General features: G+C 36.1%; 1 protein-coding gene across 2 annotated transcripts in view; it reads right to left on the reverse strand.

The window, feature by feature from the left end:
- Positions 1-18,040, reverse strand: part of LOC150078877 (vesicle-associated membrane protein-associated protein B/C-like) — a 141,711-nt gene that overhangs the window by 22,380 nt on the left and 101,291 nt on the right. The window contains exon 5 of one of the 2 annotated variants that reach the window (XM_090383998.1): positions 14,673-14,756. The exons of the other annotated variant lie outside the window; for it this stretch is intronic. Coding sequence (XP_090240124.1) covers positions 14,673-14,756 — 84 coding nt within the window. The remainder of the gene's footprint in view (positions 1-14,672; positions 14,757-18,040) is intronic. 2 annotated transcript variants of the gene reach the window in all.

Raw genomic sequence — 18,040 nt, forward strand, 5'->3', positions numbered from 1 at the left:
AGCGAGTGCATTCTTTGTTGTCCAAATTTCTCTTCAGTACGAGCCTTAGAACTCACTCCAGAGCCCTCTACATAGGGATACTTTAATTTTAACAACTCTGTATTACAGAAAACTATTCTCAGTTGTGTTTATTAATAAAAATAATTTATTTAAATAATTTAAAAATAAAGAATTTATGAAAATTCTGATTTTAACTTAGTTTTACTATTTTTTTTTGCAAAAAGAAAAAGATGGAGAAACTATTTTATGAACTTGTTATAGCAGTGTGACTAATAAAGGATCATAAAAAGTCAAAAGGATAAATTCTCCATTGTAAACATTTAATAAATATGCAAAAATAACATTATGCATAATTTGGGTAATCAAGATAACAAAGAAATTAAACTGATTTAATGAAGTTGTAAATGTCCTAAGTTTGTTGGGGGTGGGAAGTATTAAAAAGAGTACTTACATAATCTGAAAGATTTGAGGTGCATTACTGCATAATCATATGATCATGAGAAACTTTCTACCCCCTCCCCCCCTCAAAACAGCAATGCTAGGATGGAGCAGAAAGTTTCCCTATGATTCTGTACCTGATACAGTAATATGCCTAAAATCTGTCAGATTTTATTTTCTGCATTAAAGTATCTCCCAATTCTGTATATGATTTACAGCATTAAGCCCTGTGTTTATTGAAAAAAAAAAAAAAAAAAATCAGTAGACCAGCACTTGTGTGCTTATGTAAATAGACAAGACAAAGCTAAATGCTTGTCAGGAAAAAAGCTGCACTGATAGCTGCCTACTTCTTCACTAATAAGGCTCCAGTAAAACTAAGTCAACCAACTAGGATAGAATCAATTACAAATATGTAACAATATAGTTCTGTTTGGAGAAGTGTTACTTATTTTGTAGTGCATTACTGAGACAAATTGTTGTGATATCCTCACAACTGTGGGAATCAATGCTTTACTCTTTTTCAAGCAAGTTTTAGCTTTATCTTGTCTGTTCATATATGAAATATACACCAATGAGCCAAAAAAACCTACCTAATATGATGTTGGTCCTCCATGTGCAGCCAAAACAGCTCATACCCGGTGAGGCATGGACGCTACAAGATTTCTAAATGTGTCTTGTGATATCTTGTACCAACACATAACCAGCAGATCCTTTAACTCCTATAAGGTTCGTGGTTAAGATGGCACAGATCGGAGACGCTGTTCCAACATAAACCACAGATGCTCGATGGGATTAATGTCTGGGGAAATTGGAGGCCAGGGCAATACCTGGAAGTCTTCCCCATGTTCCTTGAACCAGTCTCGAACAATCCGGGCAGTGTGGCATGGCGCATTATCCTGCTGAAAGACGGCACCGCCAGAGGGGAAGACCATTGCCATGAAAGGGTGTACCTGGTCAGCAATGATGTTTAGGCAGGTGGTAGATGTCAGAGTGCCCAGGACATAGATGACTGGACCCAGGGTATCCCAGCAGAACATCGCCCAAAGCATGACACTGCCGCCACAGGCTTGTTTTTGTCCCATGGTGCATCCAGGCGCCATCACTTCCCCAGGTAAACGACGCACATGTACCCAGCCATCCACATGATACGACAGGAAACATGATTCATCGGACCAGATGACCTTCCAATCTCTCAAGGTCCAGTTTTGATGCTCACGTGCCCATTGTAGGCGCTGTCACTGGTGAACCATGGTTAGCGTGGACACTGAGCAGCCTGCGGCCAGTCCCATTTTCAGCAGGGTTCAATGTATTGTGTGTTGTGACATATTATTCCTGTCACCACCATTCCAATTACCAGCAAGTTACACCACACAGTCACCCTTTTGTTGCCACATACCATCCGGGAGAGCCTTTGCTCACCTTGAGTGTCGATGAGGTGTGGTCGTCCAACAACTCGCCAGTGGTTCGTGGGTTCCCCCCCCCTTGGACCACTTTTGGTAGGTACTAACCATGGCTGACCATGAGCATCCCACCAGCTGTGCCGTTTTGGATATGATCTGACCCAGTCGTCTGGCTATTACAATTTGGCCTTTGTCAAACTTACTAAGTCTGCTGCCTTTCCCATCTGAAGAACAAGAGTAACACACATTTGGTCTGCTGCTCACTATTTCTGCTGGCTGGTGTTTGCCATTTCTCTTGTGAGACAAAGCATTATCACACAGCTTTCAGAGCATGAATACCTTTTTTAAACAAATAATAAAATATTTCACTATTTCTCTGAAAAACTAGGGGGGTAAGTCGGTGAAAAGGCAGAGCTTACCCCAAATGAGAGAACTTGGGCCATGTTAAAAAAACTTTTGTCTTTTTTTTTTTAAAGGTAAAATAGGAATAAAGGGATAAGTAATATTTTTCTTCTATTCTGTATATTTCCAAAATAACAGCTACATCCTTAAATTTCCTGTTATTAATTCCTTGACCTCTTAATTAGGCTAGGAAAAAGCTACCCAAAAGGAAACTTTTATATAATCTAAAAGGTAGTATTCCTGTATGTTTTAATGCTTCAATAACAAAAATGACAGTCTTTCACTTGAATGAGCAAGAAACATAAGTAACATTCATCAACACCAGAACACCAGACTTCACTTATATTGGTACTTGTCTTTTATGAGCTACAGTGATGGAGTATCTAGTCACCCACACTGGTGTGACAATTACTAACAAAAACTATTTGATATTTGGGCGGGGGAATAACACTGCAAATACAGTTTATCCTGCTATAACAATGAGATATGTTCCAAAAAACAGCCCATAGTAGAAATGCATGCTATAGCATGCACATTTTCATATAACAGTCAGAGATAAGTTTTTTGAGAGCTACAACTTGTCATTACTTACCCCATTTTCAAACTCACTTTTACCAATACAGTGCATATAATGCTAAGATTGGTAAATTAAAACTCAAAGGTTATTAAATAAAATTAATAAATATGTATTTAAATAAAACTTACATGAGCAATATTGCTTTGTTTTTGATACAATTTTTTCTAACCAGAGTAAGATGAATGGTAATGTCTTGTATTTTTTTAAATAATGAATGTAATGTCAGTTGCCCAACTTGCTTTTTTTTTTCACTCCTTTATCTTCTAAAATATATCTGTAACCACTCATTAGATCATCTAATTTTCTTTTGAATGAGAGCTATCTGCTTACAAAGATTACTTACCTGACTTCTGCATACCATAACTTACAGAGAATCATAATACAGGTATTATACACTATCTCTTGGTTAGAATATTATCACTAGTTGCTCTTGCTACATGTAAACAAAACTTCGTTAGAGGACAGTGTACATTACCATTTATTAGTAATGCAACAACTGCCATTCTGCTTGATGTTTTGATGATTTTCCAACACCATTTGTCATTCTAAATTGGGTAGATTCTTTACTAACTGCAATTAAAACTACACTGGCAAACTTATAATTCATCTGCCATTCTCAAACTCCTATGAACTTATAAATCCCTAAAAATATGATGATACTTTCTAATTACGTATTTTTAAAAGGAAGAATAACAAACAACAGAGCCAAATTAGTTACATATAAATAACAGAGTTAGCTTATAAATCTGTAAGTACTATTTCAAATAAAATATACCTTTTCTAACGTGAAAACTCCTCTTTTGTAACTTGCTTTAATGGTGGCAATGTGATGAGTTTTGGCAGGAGAATCCTGTATGTAGGAAATTAACATTAACTGCAGCTTGGATATTCATTTATTTAAAATCTGGGCATCTCTGGCTGGAATATTGCATTTTTTGAATCTTTATTTAAATTATTTTAATGAGCGAGTCCTCATTCAGTAGACCATTTCGGGTCTCATTAAACATCTCTAATGAAAACATGGTGAAGGCCATAACCATAAGATTCACTTTACTTTATTATACTGTATCATTATAGCATAATTTACTTGGAGGAAAAATATAACCATATGAAATCAGAATATTGATATATTGTTCTCGTCCTTTATGAAGTAAAAAGTAATAAGTTGAATGAATGAATAAAGAATCTACAAATCTTGAGAATGGGAAGGGGATACATCCTGATGAACAGTTTATAAGAGAAAATACACATCCATATCACTTCTTGCATGAATCTGAATTGTATGAGATATAAAACATTAATAAATAAAATAAATCTGCATCTTTTCTCAAAGCAACAGTGTGACTGATCTTGTGTCATCATTTATCCCACCACACCAAAACTGATTTTAAGTAAGGATGAATGCTGACACCCTGGACATAAGTTCCATATTCAAACATGTGTAATACTTCCAGCCAGTGCCTAAAATGTTAAACATATGATGAAATGATGTCTGACCTCATTAGGGTCAATCTGGTGATCATCTTCTGAACTTTGTGGATTATGAGTATCCAAGAGAGATACATTTATATATAGTTTCTCCTATCTCCCTTTATAGTATGTTCACACAGAGGTTACTTGCCTTAAAAAAGTTACTTACTGACTTCTGCATACCATAACTTACTAAGCATCATAAAAAACCTCCACAGATCACAACAGGTCCAAACAGGTTATAATTGACTGTGTTATCTCAGTTAATCAAACAAAAAGGTAACTCATTCTCTAACCACACAAGTACTCCAAATAGAGAGTACAGGCACACAAGTATGAGGCTCTTGTGTTAATTATAGTGTTGTGAAATTTAAAGAAAAATTAAAATAGGAATTGATGATAAAAAACAATAGTTTAATAAAATTCCTCTCCACTATAATGTTGCACAAATACTTCCTATAACTAAATACACTAACTAGCAATACAATGCAGGAGCAAAAAACCATAGTCAGTAAAGGAATAGACAGACATCGCCAAAAATATAATGCCAACATAAAAATATTTTGATAAACTGTTTGGTTGCTGTTTGAAAAGCTGTTTGGTTGTTTAACTATAAATAAATTACACAACAAAATACTTATTCCAAAAGAATTAGAAAAGATGGATTACTCATTACACTAAATACTACACATCAACAAGTAGGCATAATATATTTACATTAGCAAATAAGCTTAATTGAATATCCTTGTGGTTACACTGAAGGTTCAAATCTACCACTGATGAAGGCAACAAGTCTGTCGGTTGGCACCTGGAGATCCTTACAGTTTCACATAAATACAACTGTAGAGCAAACACTGATGCACATTTTGCACAAACTAAATAACAATTCAGATAGTTTTGTCATAAATGGTCACTGATCTGATTTATCAATGATATTGTTATAGGTATTTCAAGTTTAACATCTAATTTTGCTAATAATACAAAGGTGCACAGGATAGTTAATGAAGTAATCAGGGTCTGCTACTACCCCACCAATATCCAGATAAATATCCGGATGGGTTAAGAAATGGAAGCTGAGGAATAACCCAGGCAAATCAAGGCCTAGAACCCAGGTAGCACCAAATTCAAGATGGTTTATAATGAAAATTACTTGAAGGCAATGATACAGTCGTGTATGAAATTCTCTTAACAATGTGAACAGGTTGCTAGGACACTTCACAAGGGTTTGCCAATACAAAAACATTGCCAGTAAAGACGATCATTCCATTTTATAAAACAATGGTTAGATGCTTGAGATAGCCAAGTGTACAACAGTACACACATTTGAGTTGCCAGCGGTTCAAATCCACATGACCACAAAATGTGGTTAATGATAATATCTAAGATAAACAACTAGTTGTAAATGTCTCTGATCTTAACTTCTTATAAATTGAACATTGAAGACCTCATCTTAGTAAAGATATGGACCTGTTGGAGAGATATGGACTTGGAGAAGAGAGACCTGATTGGACTCTCTTCTCCAACAGCATTAACTGCCAAAGACTTGTCAATTCTCAAGTATACAGGGAATGAAATTTTCAATCAAATAAAATCAGCAGCAGCTAATTTGGTAATATCTTGAACAGAAATGTGGCTGGATACAAAGTGATCCCCTAAATGAATTACAAAACAGATAACCTGCCATCAGCCAAATAATCAGCAGCTCAAATAATGTGCTCTGTACAGTAATTCTGCTGTAGTACTGTATACAGCAACTGCCATAATTTGTAAAAACTATCTAAATAAAAATCATATCCATCATTTAACATATCAAATTGATGCTATGTATAATGTTTGTTCACCATGCCATGTGATGTACAGGGATTGCTGTTTTAATGCAATAAATGAGTATTTATTTATATTCTGCATATTTGGTATGCGGGAAATTAGATGCAGAACCATGTCATCCACATTTGCTTGCTTGTAAGGTTCTTGAACACATGAATCACTCCACAACTGCAAGATCTGTGATCGAATTCTCATAAGTTATTATGGCCAACCAAGAACTGACTTGTAGCAAAAATTATGCAATTTTGTTGGTAACAACTACTCCATATATAATAAAAGCAGTTCTGCCATTACAGGTTTTCTATCCCAACCACACATTATTTGCTTAAACTCACTGCATACACTGACTTGCAGAAACAATTCAGGAGAATTTTGGCAATTAATAAAAGTTAATAAAGTAATTTCTCATAAAAAAAGATGTTCATAAAAGCCACAATATGCATAGATATCTACAGAGATATGCAACCTGGTTCCTGTGTCAACAGAATCTATTTTGACAAAATGAGGAACACAGTTATGGGCAGAATTGTTTCATGGAAAAATTTTTGATTTTATAAAAAAAAAAGTTGATGTTTTGTATACTGAGGATGCTACAGCTACTGGCTTTTCTAAGGCAGTTATTTCAGATTCGTTGGTTAAAAATATTTGTTGTTCACAAGAGTCAATCTGCTTGGTTACCTCATTCTACAACTGAACTCAAAACATGGGGACTTTCTTTGGGCAATGCAACTGAAGAGGTAGAGAAAGTTCAGTTAGGAATTTCAGCCATTTCAGGCAAAGGTTGATGGGCACAAAAGGTGATATAGTTGTACACGTTGGCACTAATGATATCAAGAGTAGGAGACCGGCAGAATTGCTTAACAAGTACAGGTCACTGTTGAAAAAAAGCCGTGAAATAGGGTTGAATTTGAAAGTGTCTGAAATTCTGCCCAGACACGATGGAGGGAGTATATGATGAGAGCCTTGTCGATCAATTCGGCGCTGGAAAGATTGTGCAAGGCTCAAGGGGTAGAATTTTTTTCAGCCTGGACTGTACTTGTTAACAAGAGAGATTGCTTCTACAGGGATGGGATACACTTAAATAGAAAGGGTGCAAGAATATTTGCTGATGCTATCGAGGCAGTGTTAGGTGGGTCGGAAAACTGCTAGCTTGGGGGGGAGACAAAGACGAATAGTTTAACAGTGGCCACTGGCAGAGGTGAAAGAGATTCTTGCACTGCTTCTACTGGAATGAGCAGAAGCCTGAAACACAAGATGCAGGATATTTCAGAGACTGCCGGGAGTCATTGCGATACAAGTAAACACATGGGTTGTGTTAGGGTAGCTAAGAATAGAAATAGGTGCATGTATACTTGCGTGTACACCAATGCTAGGAGTTTAGTAAATAAATTTGATGAATTTGAGGTACTGCTCAAAACATCAAATGCAGATATTTTGGGATATCAGAGACGTGGTGTCACACAGATATAAGGAATGCAGAACTGGAATTTGGGGAGTACAACGTCTACAGAAAGGATAGACTGGATAGGAAGGGAGGAGGAGTTATGCTATTAGTTAAGAAATACATAAAATCCAAGGAAGTGAAGCCAGTGGACATCGCTGGATAGTGCAGTGTCGAGTGGTGTGACATAAGCTTGGTGTGACATAAGAGTTTGGTGTGACATAAGCATTGGGAGATCAAAATTGAGAGTAGGAGTGTGCTATAGGCCTAATGACTCTGATGAGTATAATAAGAAACTGCACAGGGAAATAGAGTGGGCCAGTAATTCAGAGAGTCTTATAATGGGAGATTTTAATTTCCTAGATATTGACTGGAATTTGGGGGCTGGTCACTCACACACTAGCAAGGCTTTTGTGGATTTATTGGATGATTGTTTTCTACATCAGCATGCTCGGGAGGCAACTAGAGGGAGGAATACTCTTGACTTGATTATCAGCAGTGATTCTTCATGCATTCAGAATCTGCAGATAAATGAACCACTAGGTGGCAGTGATCACAGTGTGCTGAAGTGGGATTTACTCAAAGAGGTAACTACCATTAGGGGTAAAGGGAAGGGTTATTGCTTTCGTAAAGGTGACTATGATGGACTGAGACAATATTTAAATTCTATACAGTGGGACCAACTGATGATGTTACCAACAGCAAATGCAAAATGGGAAGCATTCAAAGAACTTATCTTGGAAGCTACTAGGCTTTACATACCAACTAAGAAATATTGTTCAAGGTTTCGGCCTAAATGGATGTCAGATGAAGTGATGAGGCATATGGCAGAGAAGAAACATGCATGGGATACATACAAATTAACACATGACACAGAAGCCTATGATAGATACAAGTTGATCTGTAACCAAGTTACAAAGGAGGTTAGGCAGGCGAAGGCAGATTACGAGAAATCCTTGGGCAAGGGATGCAAAGAAAAACAGCAAATATATACTTATGTAAACTCTAGAAGGAAGGGGATGAATCAGATTGGTCCACTTGATATCGATGGGTCAACTGTTGATGATCCTGCTCAGGTAGCTAACAAACTAAATGAATATTTTTCATCGACATTCACACATGAGGAGTTATTTAGCGAGGGAAAAGCCAGAGGTGTATTCAACTCTAGCAGTAAGCTAGAGAATCTTGTAATAACTGAGAGTAAAGTGGAGGAGAAATTGTTGAAGATAAACACAAGAAAGGCACCCGGGGTGGATGGGATCTATCCAGTTATATTAAAGGAGGCAGCAAAGGAAGTAAGCAAACCCTTAGCCATAATTATGAGAGCTTCCTTGGACTCAGGGGAGATACCCACAGACTGGAGATGTGCAAATGTCACCCCAATTCACAAAGGAGGATCAAAGGCTGACACAAGTAATTATAGACCTGTGAGTTTAACTTCTGTTCCAGGAAAATTAATGGAGGCACTAGTTAAAGAAGCACTGCAGGATCATTTAGACAAGACTTCAGCTATAGCTTGGACACAGCATGGTTTAGTTAAGAGGAAGTCATGCCTGACCAATTTGATTGGATACTATGATGCAGTCACAAAGGAACTGGATGCAGGGAATAACTTTGATATTATATACTTGGATCTTAGAAAGGCTTTTGATACTGTTGCACATGGAAGACTGCTGCACAAATTGGAGCAGTGTGGCATTGGAGGCAAATTGCTGCTGTGGATAAAGGGGTGGATGAGGGGGAGAAGACAGAGAGTGGTAATCAATGGACACTGCTCGTCGTGGACTAATGTTATTAGTGGAGTCCCTCAGGGCTCAGTGTTGGGTCCATTATTGTTTTCTGTATTTATAAATGATATTGATGAGGGTATATCAAGCTTAATGTCGAAGTTTGCAGACGATACAAAGGTAGGCAGGGTTGTCAAGGGCACTACTGACACTATGCTGCTGCAACAGGATCTGGAAAGGTTGAGCAGATGGGCTGAGAGGTGGCAAATGAAGTTTAACATTGACAAATGTAAAGTACTACACATGGGAAACAGCAACCCCAGAGCAACATATCAACTCTGTGGTACTACACTGACAGTGGTAGAGAATGAAAGGGACCTGGGGGTGGTTGTGCAGGCAGATATGAAGTTCTCTGAGCAGTGCAGACAGGCTGCAAGAGTAGCTCATGGTGTATTGTCAATGATATATAGGAATTTTTCTAGCAGGGATAAGGAGGTGATTATTCCCCTGTATAAGGCAATGGTCAGGCCACACCTAGAGTACTGTATACAGGTCTGGAGGTCTCATTTCAAGAAGGATGTAGAGCTGCTGGAACGAGTACAGAGAAGGGCAACAAAATTAGTGAATGGAACAAAGGGGTGCTATTACGAAGAAAGGCTTAAGTTTTGCAAATTACAGTGTCTGGAGACTAGGCTTGTTATTTGGTTTTTAGGAGCATTAGCAACTAAGGCCATATTGCTCCGGGATATGTGGTGGTCATTTCCTGACCTTTCCGCATCCTCCGTATTTGGTGGTGACGGGCTCGAACTCCGGTCTAATCAAGAAGCGTGTGCAACGCACTGCTGCTCCTTCCCACCTGGCTACGGAGGCGCCTGGAGACTAGGCACCAGCGAGGTGATCTGATAGAGGTGTATAAGGCCTTGAATGGTTTGAGCATGCTCAATGCTGATGGGATTCCTCCTCTTGCTCAGAATAATCACCTGAGAGGGCATAAATTCAAATTGAGGAAAGACAGATGTAGGATAGACGTGCGGAAATTTGCCTTTAGCCAGCGGGTGGTTGGTTGGTAGAACAGACTTCCATCCCTTGTCTTGGAAGTTGATAGCTTAAATAAGTTTAAGGCTCAGCTGGACAGGTATTTTGAACGAACAGAGGGGTGAAGTGGAAGTGGTTTTTTTTTTTTTTTTTTTTGGCTGATGCTGCATAAGCTTGCTTTCTTGCATCAAATGCCTCTACTAATGCTAATGCCATCCCTGGAGACATACAAAATAAAATAAGAAATAGATTTGATAACAGTTTAAAAGGAACCCCCAATTTCACATTTTAAAAAAAAACAGCTGGCTTTGTTAATGGAAATGAGCAGGAACTTCCATTTTAAGTAGAGGCTTCAAAGGCTCAATTTTTTAAATTTAGCCCATAACCTCCGTTGATGTGGAAAGATCCTTCTCTGCTTTTAAAATGATTTTGGACAATAAATGTCCAAAGGGTCACATTATAAAATATACTCTTTAATGCAACAAAGGATATTATATGTGCAAGTTGTAAAATGATTCTTATTCTAAAACTTTTTTAACTAACAGTTTCCGAATTTTTAATCTGAATATAAATCTGATGTGTAGTTATTATGATACTATTTTATAATATTGCTATTATTACTCCTATTGATTGTAAACCCTCTAATAACTGTTAATATGATATTATCAGAAATGTATAATTTAACAATAAATTAATTTTATAGTATCTTTTCACAAAAAAAAATGCTCTATTTTCACAAAATGTTGTGCAGTGATATTTGAGACAGGCCTGCTACCACTGTCAAGTGGGTTCCCTAGTGCTCAACAATAAACAGAAATGTTTGCAAATGCCTGCAGTACCCACATGAAATGAAGAGGAAACTGTTCATTTTGCAACTTCTGACTTCTTGGATAGCGTAGTGATTATGGATCAGTCATGCACAGGCACTTTGAACCAGAAAGCAAGCAACACAACATGCAATGGAAATATTAACCATTACCATGGCAAGAAATCTGACTTTTGAAAGCACTAGGAATGCTATGCCCATGCTATTCTTTGACTCAGGGTCTGCTATTGCCATTTCAAGAGGTGAAATAGTCAACTCACAAAATTGCACAAAGTTGTTGTTGTTGTTGTTTGGTTTTTTGGAGCATTAGCAACTAAGGCCATATTGCTCCGAGAGTATGCGGTGGTCAATCTCTGACCTTTCCGCATCCTCCGTATTTGGTGGTGACGGGCTCGAACCCCGGTGTAATCAAGAAGCGTGTGCTACACACTGCTGCTCCTTCCCACCTGGCTACAGAGGCGCATTGCACACAGCTCCTCAAAGTTGATCTGAGACATAACATCAAAAACATGAGACCTGTACATGTGATTGGGGGTGTCAATTAGTTATGTGAGAATGTGTGATCACACACAGATCAACCCACTATGGCAACCAACTAGAAATTGCACTAAGGAGTGATTAAGTATCCTCTGTATAGTCCAGCCTTGTGATATTCACATCTTTGGAAGACAGAAAAATAATTTGGCAGGACAGCAATTTCACAGAGACAACAAAGGACATAAGAAATCTGGTATACAAATGGGATAAGTACCAGTTATTGATAAAAAAAAAAAAAATCTCATTTTCATTTGACTCATTCATATAGCTTTCAGCACAAGGCTTGGTGTAATCACACTGTCATCAAGTCAGTACTACCTGCAACTTTATATTTTCAAAAGGACTTTTTTGGCTATTGTGATGCTGCTTGGCATGACTGATTTAAACTTTTATCATTAAAACATTGTTAATCATGTCAAAAACTAAAAATATTAGTGAAAGTGCTTCTCCTGCTAATACACAATGCAAAGTTATGGCATTAGAAGGAAATGGCATTAGAAGGAAATAGCATTAAAGGGGTGGTTAATAGTGATTCCCTGATTGCATAAGTATTGTTAAGCGTATAAATCAATTTTTATATCAAAAAGCCGGAGGAGCCTGCCTCTTGCTGCTATTTCTAGCTTGTTTGTTTTAGAGTTTTATGGCGCATTAGCATCTAAGGCTATAATGCACCAAGTCAAGCTGTTTCTGGCATTAAAGTTATACATGTAAGAGGTCATGATGTCTTATACTGATTTCTGATAGGTTAAACATTCACTTGCAATATTTCTATACACAACTTACACTGATAATTTTTCCTATTTCTATCGTTTAAAAATTACAGTTCCATATTTTACAACTCAATGGGAGCATTCATCCCCCTTTCCCTATTACTTCACATATTTGCAGATTTCTAACTCCCACAATTGCCAAAGAAAAGTTTCATACAAACATCAATGAATGGATAAAATGCTGATGGATGTCTTGACAAAATTTTAATACATAGTGAAACCTCTCTAAAGCAGACACCATTGGATAACAAGGTGGCATCCACTATAGGCAGGTGTCTGCTTTGCAAAGGTCAGTGTAACGAGTTTAAATAACTTAGAAAAATGAAATTCAACGAGTTTTTTTAAATCATTATCACTGCACACATGTTTACTTAAGAGATAACATGTTTGTGTTATCTCTTAAGTTTTAAGAGATAATACAAATATTAGTTTAACGCAATTAACTTCTGGTAAAAATGAATAGAAAATGGTTTGTTCAGAGCATTTCACTTTGGTAATTTTATTTTCATTATGGACAATTAGACTACCTTCAAGCTTTATAGCTTTAGTCCATATTCATTGTTTTTGCTAACAATTTTTTTTAATGTAATCCGATATACACCCCCTTCACCTTCCGATATACACCAACTAGTCAAACCTCCCTTTTAAATTTCTGAATACAACTCTACTGAAAACAGCAGAAAATTATTTCATAAAATATTTACATCCAATCAATGTAATGCCTAAGAAAATTGTGTTTCATTGTCCCTCAGTCAAAAAGGTGGACATCACTGCCTCCTAAAGCAGTTATCAATGGGTGCTACTCTTTGTGAACTAATGTTATTAGTGGAGTCCCACAGGGTTCGGTGTTGGGTCCGCTGTTGTTTTGTATATTTATCAATGATATTGATGAAGGTATATCAGGCTAGCTTTTTTGCTGGCCTGATATACCTGAAATACCGATAGCTGAAATCCTGTGGATTTTTACGTTATTATGGTGAAATGCATTTCCTCTTCCATGAAATCTTCAATCATATAAAAAACAAATACATTTTCAAAATCTTCTATTCATTCCTATTTTTTAAGCTTCATAAAAAACCTTGACACTCTGTATCTCACTTGCATGTATTGTGTTAGTTGCAATTTGTCTGCGCAGTTTTTTTTTTTTTTTTGTTATTGATTGCTTATCTTTTTTACTGTTTTAAATTTTACAACAAAAAAAAAGTGTCAGTGAACAGAAATATCAATTAGTTAGTATGTACACATTACAGTATGTATTAATTAAGCTTTGTACATAAGCATAAATTTATTTTTATTTTGCTAACCTGCGGAAAAAATATTCTTCCAATTTTCACGTATCATTTAATTTTGCTAATTGGTAAGGTAATAAAGTGCAAATCTGTGATCTTTACTTTTATAGCCTGTGGTTAATATTCCTCCTATTTTTGTTTATTAGAATCGCCGTTTAATAGAATTAAAATTCAATTCGCAAACATAATCACAATAACCGGCAATTACCACATATCACAGTGAATGGTATTTTATTATGGAAAGTCCATCGTAAAGTGATTTGATCGTACAGTGAACCAATCGTAAACAGGGGGTCCACCGTATTTAAATTTGTATTCTGTATTCCATGATCATAAGTAATATCCACTCATGAAGAAAACTGCAAAAATTCAGTCGTAGCATAACAATTCACAGCCAAGTACTTCTGAGAGTCACCATTTTTTTTAAACATCCTTAACAATTAAGTTTTTTTTTGTTTTTTTTCAATTATCACATTCTCTAAGATAAAATTCTCTAAGATGAAGGAAGAATATTTTATACAAAATATTCTTCCTTCATTTTCAAACAAATTTCAAGTATAAATTTCAAAATTTTAATCATATTTTTAACTTTTCAAAAAAACTAAAATTCTGCAGAAGTAGTAAGGATGGGAACAGCAAAGCATAATTGCTTAAGAAACTACACATGCTAACAAAGATAAAGCCATTGAAAAAATGCAGTCAAATGAATTACAGCATGGGTTAATGCATTAACTGAAAATAAGCAAACAAAAAATTATTCTGCCACACAAGCATTCAATTCTATTAAGAGTATATTGTTCATCAGTAGCATGCTGATGAATTGCATGCATATTACATGATTAGCACAAATCTCTGATGCACTGCTAATAACCCATTACCTAAAATGCATGCCAAGTTAAAAGCATGATCAGATCATGATGGAAGGGAAGTTACCTTTGGAGAGGATTTAACAGTGGTCTCCTCTTTAGTCCCAGCAACTGGCTCCTCTTCCTGAACAGCATTTACATGGGGACTATTCTGGAATAACACACACACACACACAAAGGCAACTTCACCACACAGGAATATTATTCAAGTTTTATACACATATACAGAAAGAGGCATTCATATTTTTAACAAGTTCAAATCAGTATGATCCAACAATTCCATTATAATTTCATGTCAAAATATTATCCTACACATGCAGTTAGTACGAAAGATAACCTGGAATGTTAAATGATTGAGTTTGTCAAACAATTTTTATAATTTGGTAATAAAAATTAATAAATTGTGAACAAACCATGTTTAAATTCTAGAAGACCTAGGAATATCCTGAAATAGTTTAATTTAAATTATACACACTTTATTATTTTTATTGTACATTTACATATGATTTATTAGAAAGAAGCAGAAAACAATGCAGACATTGAAAAACTGAATATAAATCTTGCAAAAGCACCTGGAATTTCACCATCATCAAAATTTTACAAAATCCTCATCTAATTCATGTTCTTGGTATCATGAAAAAAAAGTCACACCAGCAAGTTGGTAATGGAATTTCATTACTGATGGCATACTTTAATCACAGGCTATGTTATAAATATGCCTTTAGGTCTTTTTTTACAAAAAAATGCCTTAAAGTAGAAACCTAATAATAATGGCACAGGAGATGCCTTCATGTGTTTCAGATACAGAGAGTAAGGAAATTAAGCGGAAATTTTGAATCCTGATGGGCCAAATTATTGCTTGAGGAAAAGATTAACATGCCCTCAAAATAATTAAATCAGGGAACCCATCGAGTTCTCAGCTGCCCAACTCAATAGTAGAGTCAATCATCATGCCTCTGGCTACATGGTGGGATCATTTTGTGTATAAAGCACTAGTCCTAGAGGAGATAATTACTTCAGTGAATACTGGCTGTGAAACAGGAAATATATTTTGCAATAAGGATACACAGAATAGAACCAGAATGCATCAGCCAGGAGCAAAAGTTAGTGATATTGTAGATCAATTATCTTAAAGGGGACCCAAAAAGTGATACTGTAATACACGTAAGTGCTAATGGTGTAAGCACAGGGAATCAGAGGCTTCATATATCTGAGGTGATATTAAAAAAAGGGTGCGAATCAGACCCTCATGCCTCTGGCTGTACGGCAGGTCAAAATTTAAAAGTGTCAGGAATTTTGCCAATGCATGATAGCTATTGAGAACCTTTGCCAATCAATTCAGTTCCAGAAAGATTAGACAAGGTTTGTGGGGCAGAATTTCTCAGTATGGTCTGTGTTTGTAAAAAAAAAAAAAAAAAAAAAAACACTTTTCAGAGAGAGAGAGAGAGAGAAAGACAGTTAAATAGAAGGGATGAATACAAGGATATTTGCTGATGTTATTGAGGTTGTTTCAGATGGTTCAGAAAACTGCTAGTTTTTTTGGGGGGGGAATAAGAAATGTATTCTTATGTTGCTCCTATTGCAACAGATGCAAGAGTTGTGTATAGGGGAGTTAATAGGACCGTTGTGAGCCCACATGGGACATGTAATTACATGGGTGTGTTAGAGTTACTAAAAGCACAGACAATCAGACACTTGCAATACACTAATGATACGAGCACAGAAACATATGATTCAGATGAAGAATTTGCATATAGTGAGTACAAAGTGTACAGTAAGGAAGACATGACAAGAGAGGGAAGGAGTTACACAAATTAAATTTTAAAACACTACACTAAACAGACACAAGTTTTTAATGTAATACTAAATAAGTCTGGAGTGACATAAGCATTAGGAAGACAACTGAGAGTAGGGATATGTTATATGCAAAATGACTGTGATGAGTACTAACAACAACCATAATAAAGGAAAATTATCTCTGATTTATTCCATGGTACTACATCTAAACTCAGAAACACTATTGAAACTTTAATCACATAAAAAAAAACAGAATCTCCCATTTATTATTTATAACATTATTATTTATAATATTTAAAAGTAATTGCCCACAGACCCCTATAGATACCAAGTGCCAATATTGTTGATAACAAAATAACAGTAATATGAACCCACCTCTGGAAGATCACAGTTGCCAAAACAGAATAAAAATAAAAAACTTTCCCTGAAATAAGACAAAGTTTTTGAATGTGTTGTTATCAATGGTAAGGAAAAAAGCGATGGAAAATTTTGAAGTGTGCATTTATCCATCCCAGTAAATGTCAACTTTTACAAAAAAGAAGTATTACTTGTTGTGTGGAACCACAGTTCCACAAAGCTGACACAACAAAAGAAAAATGGATATTAAGAAAACTGTCACATATTTTCATGTGTAATATTTGAGAAATCGGTGGTTTGTAACAGTATAGCTGGTGATCTAATAATAAAACCTGATCAAATTTAAAAATTTGGTGGTGGGATAAGGCATGCTGAGTGAGCTGAGGCTCTGGAATGACCAGCATTAGATCAAGTTGACCTCTGATATGAAGAGATACAACCTGAGCACTCATATGACACCACACACTATGCCTAGACATAACGGTTTGCTCACACAACATATCTGACCATATGGAAGATAACGTCCATAATTGTACTTTAGAACAGAATACAATAGCCATTTTGGCATTTTTAAAAATATCATTCAATTCTGCATAACACAAAGATACAAACAGGCAAACAGTGTATTTTTTTTTTTTTTAGGATGAGGTCTTTCAATATATGGTACAGAAAAATACCTATTAAGAATATTATTTTTAATGCTTTTAATTAATGATATTAGATATCATTGCTTTACAAATCCCTGTCTCCCTGAAATTTACTGAATTTAACTGCATTTGCTGTTTGAGTACAACTGATTTTTTGTGTATAAATGGATGAAAACTTCTAAAATGTAAATATAAATTCGTATTGATCGCTTTTATAAAAAAGCTTTACTGTACAGACCTGTTTTTGCATAATATGAGGCTTAAGAAACTTAGAGAATTAGTTATCCCCACTTCTAACGTACACTCATGAGGCAAAACATGTGATCACCTACCTAATAGTAGGTTGGGCTGCCTTTTGATGTGATAATAACCACTTTCAGTCAGCATGACATCAACTTCGTGACACAGTGGAAGATGTCCCAGGTAGCCTGGGCCAGCTGGACATCCTGGAGTTCTGAAAGAGAACAGGGGTACTGGCACAGACTTGCCAATGCTGCATTCCACCACATCCCACAAGAATTCAATTGGATTGATGTCAGGAGAATCTGGTGGCAATGTGAGCCTTGTGAATATGGGACACATTATCATTTGGATGCATGATCACCATATAGGGCAAAACTTGGTCCAAAACAAT

Source organism: Mastigoproctus giganteus, chromosome 10 (assembly GCF_048544385.1).
Source record: "Mastigoproctus giganteus isolate SK-2022 chromosome 10, ASM4854438v1, whole genome shotgun sequence".
Taxonomy (NCBI): Eukaryota; Metazoa; Arthropoda; class Arachnida; order Uropygi; family Thelyphonidae; genus Mastigoproctus; species Mastigoproctus giganteus.